Below are 1,525 nucleotides of genomic sequence, written 5' to 3'. Positions count from 1 at the left end.
CGCTGGATCGATGAAAGGTGACTTATCAGACGCGCGCTGAAAGCATATGCATTTTCATAGTGGTAATTTATTGTCACTTGGGTTGCAAGATCTTATCTGGATGTCGTGTTCGATTTGGGACCGTGAGATCGGTTGTACATGAAGCGAGTATAAAAGCTTGTCTGGATCGGCGATGTTGTGTATCGAGTTGGAGTGAATTCATGATATGCGAGTCGGAGATAGGATAGATGTGGTGTTCCAGTGCTATTCGCAAGGAAAATGCAACTGCGGCTGGATGGTTATGTGAGCAGCGACTTTGAATGGCGGCTCAGAATTCGGTTTGGTGCAAAGTTCGTTAGCATACCGGGGACAATCGACCCTCTGTCGTTGAGAATCTATCGTGGCGGGGAGGATAATTTGTTTCCAACAGACGTCTTCAGACGACACGGACCCGATCTGAACAGGCCAAATACAGGATATCATGAAGTTAATACTATTTAGCGCAATAGAAGTACGGTACTACCGTATGTATGCAGTATATGTGTATCATGGATACCAGGCAACTCTGCGCCAGGAGTAAGTACAATGTCTCGCAGGTCGAGCGTTCGAAACGGTCGCTATTACGTGTAGTGTGCAGCTCATCGTACAGTGCTGGACCAGTGCTAGGACAGGGGTGTTTAAACAAGGAGCTCATTGAAGCTAACCGTGTGATACGACGCCGAAGCACATTCTTTACACATACCGTACATCTACAACAACCTCATGCTTGTACCTTCGTTCAATGGAAAAGTCTGGCTTTCAGAAAAGTAATATACACAGCTCTCCAATCCGACGGCTTTTACTTGTTCTCTTCACCCTCTTCAGCTCTCTCCACAACACCTGTTTTCAGCGCGCGTCTGATAAGTCACCTTTCATCGATCCAGCGTCGGCCCTGCAGTGTTTCGAGCCCTGTCTACGCCGGCGGTGTCGACACCCCATTGAGCTCATTTCCACATTCCCATTCTACTTCACACCAACATGCAACGCATTACGATCGCCAGCGCCGCCCTTGCCGCCGTGGCCGCGGCCAGCGACATCTTTGCCCAAGAAAACCTCGACGTGATCAAGGAGCTCGAGCAGTGGAAGAAGAGCCAAGCCGGCAAGAAGGCCATCGAGTCGGGGTTTGTGCCCAAGCCCGAGTCGAACGGCCGCCAGGAAGCCAGCACGTCAGTCGAGGCTCTCGAGCTCGAGCGCTTCAAGTCCACGAAGAAGGTCGTGGAGCAGCTCAACAAGGACTACCCGGATGCCGAGTTCTCGGTCGATAACCCGTTCGCGCTCATGACCGAAGACGAGTTTGCGCAGTACGTCATGGGCTCGTTCGGCCAGGACCAGCGCAAGCTGCGCACCGTGGACCACGTGGCCCGCGAGCTCACGCCGGCGCAGCGCGAAGCGAGCGACGTCGACTGGTCGAGCCACAAGTGCAACGAGCCGATCAAGAACCAGGGCGAGTGCGGGTCGTGCTGGACCTTCTCGTCCATCGGTGTGGCGTCGTTTGGCGACTGCCTCG

General features: G+C 53.2%; 1 protein-coding gene across 1 annotated transcript in view; it reads left to right on the top strand.

Moving 5' to 3' along the window:
- Positions 1-996: 996 nt before the first annotated feature.
- SDRG_16347 (hypothetical protein) overlaps positions 997-1,525 on the top strand; it is a gene marked incomplete at both ends in the record, with an annotated part of 2,832 nt that continues 2,303 nt past the window's right edge. Inside the window, one exon of the mRNA XM_008622553.1 lies at positions 997-1,508. Within this exon, the coding sequence (XP_008620775.1) occupies positions 997-1,508 (512 nt within the window). The remainder of the gene's footprint in view (positions 1,509-1,525) is intronic.

This window comes from Saprolegnia diclina, assembly GCF_000281045.1.
Source record: "Saprolegnia diclina VS20 unplaced genomic scaffold supercont1.124, whole genome shotgun sequence".
Lineage (NCBI taxonomy): Eukaryota > Oomycota > Saprolegniomycetes > Saprolegniales > Saprolegniaceae > Saprolegnia > Saprolegnia diclina.
The sequence above is the reverse complement of the archived record's forward strand: the minus strand, read 5'-3'. Positions and strand labels throughout refer to the sequence as shown.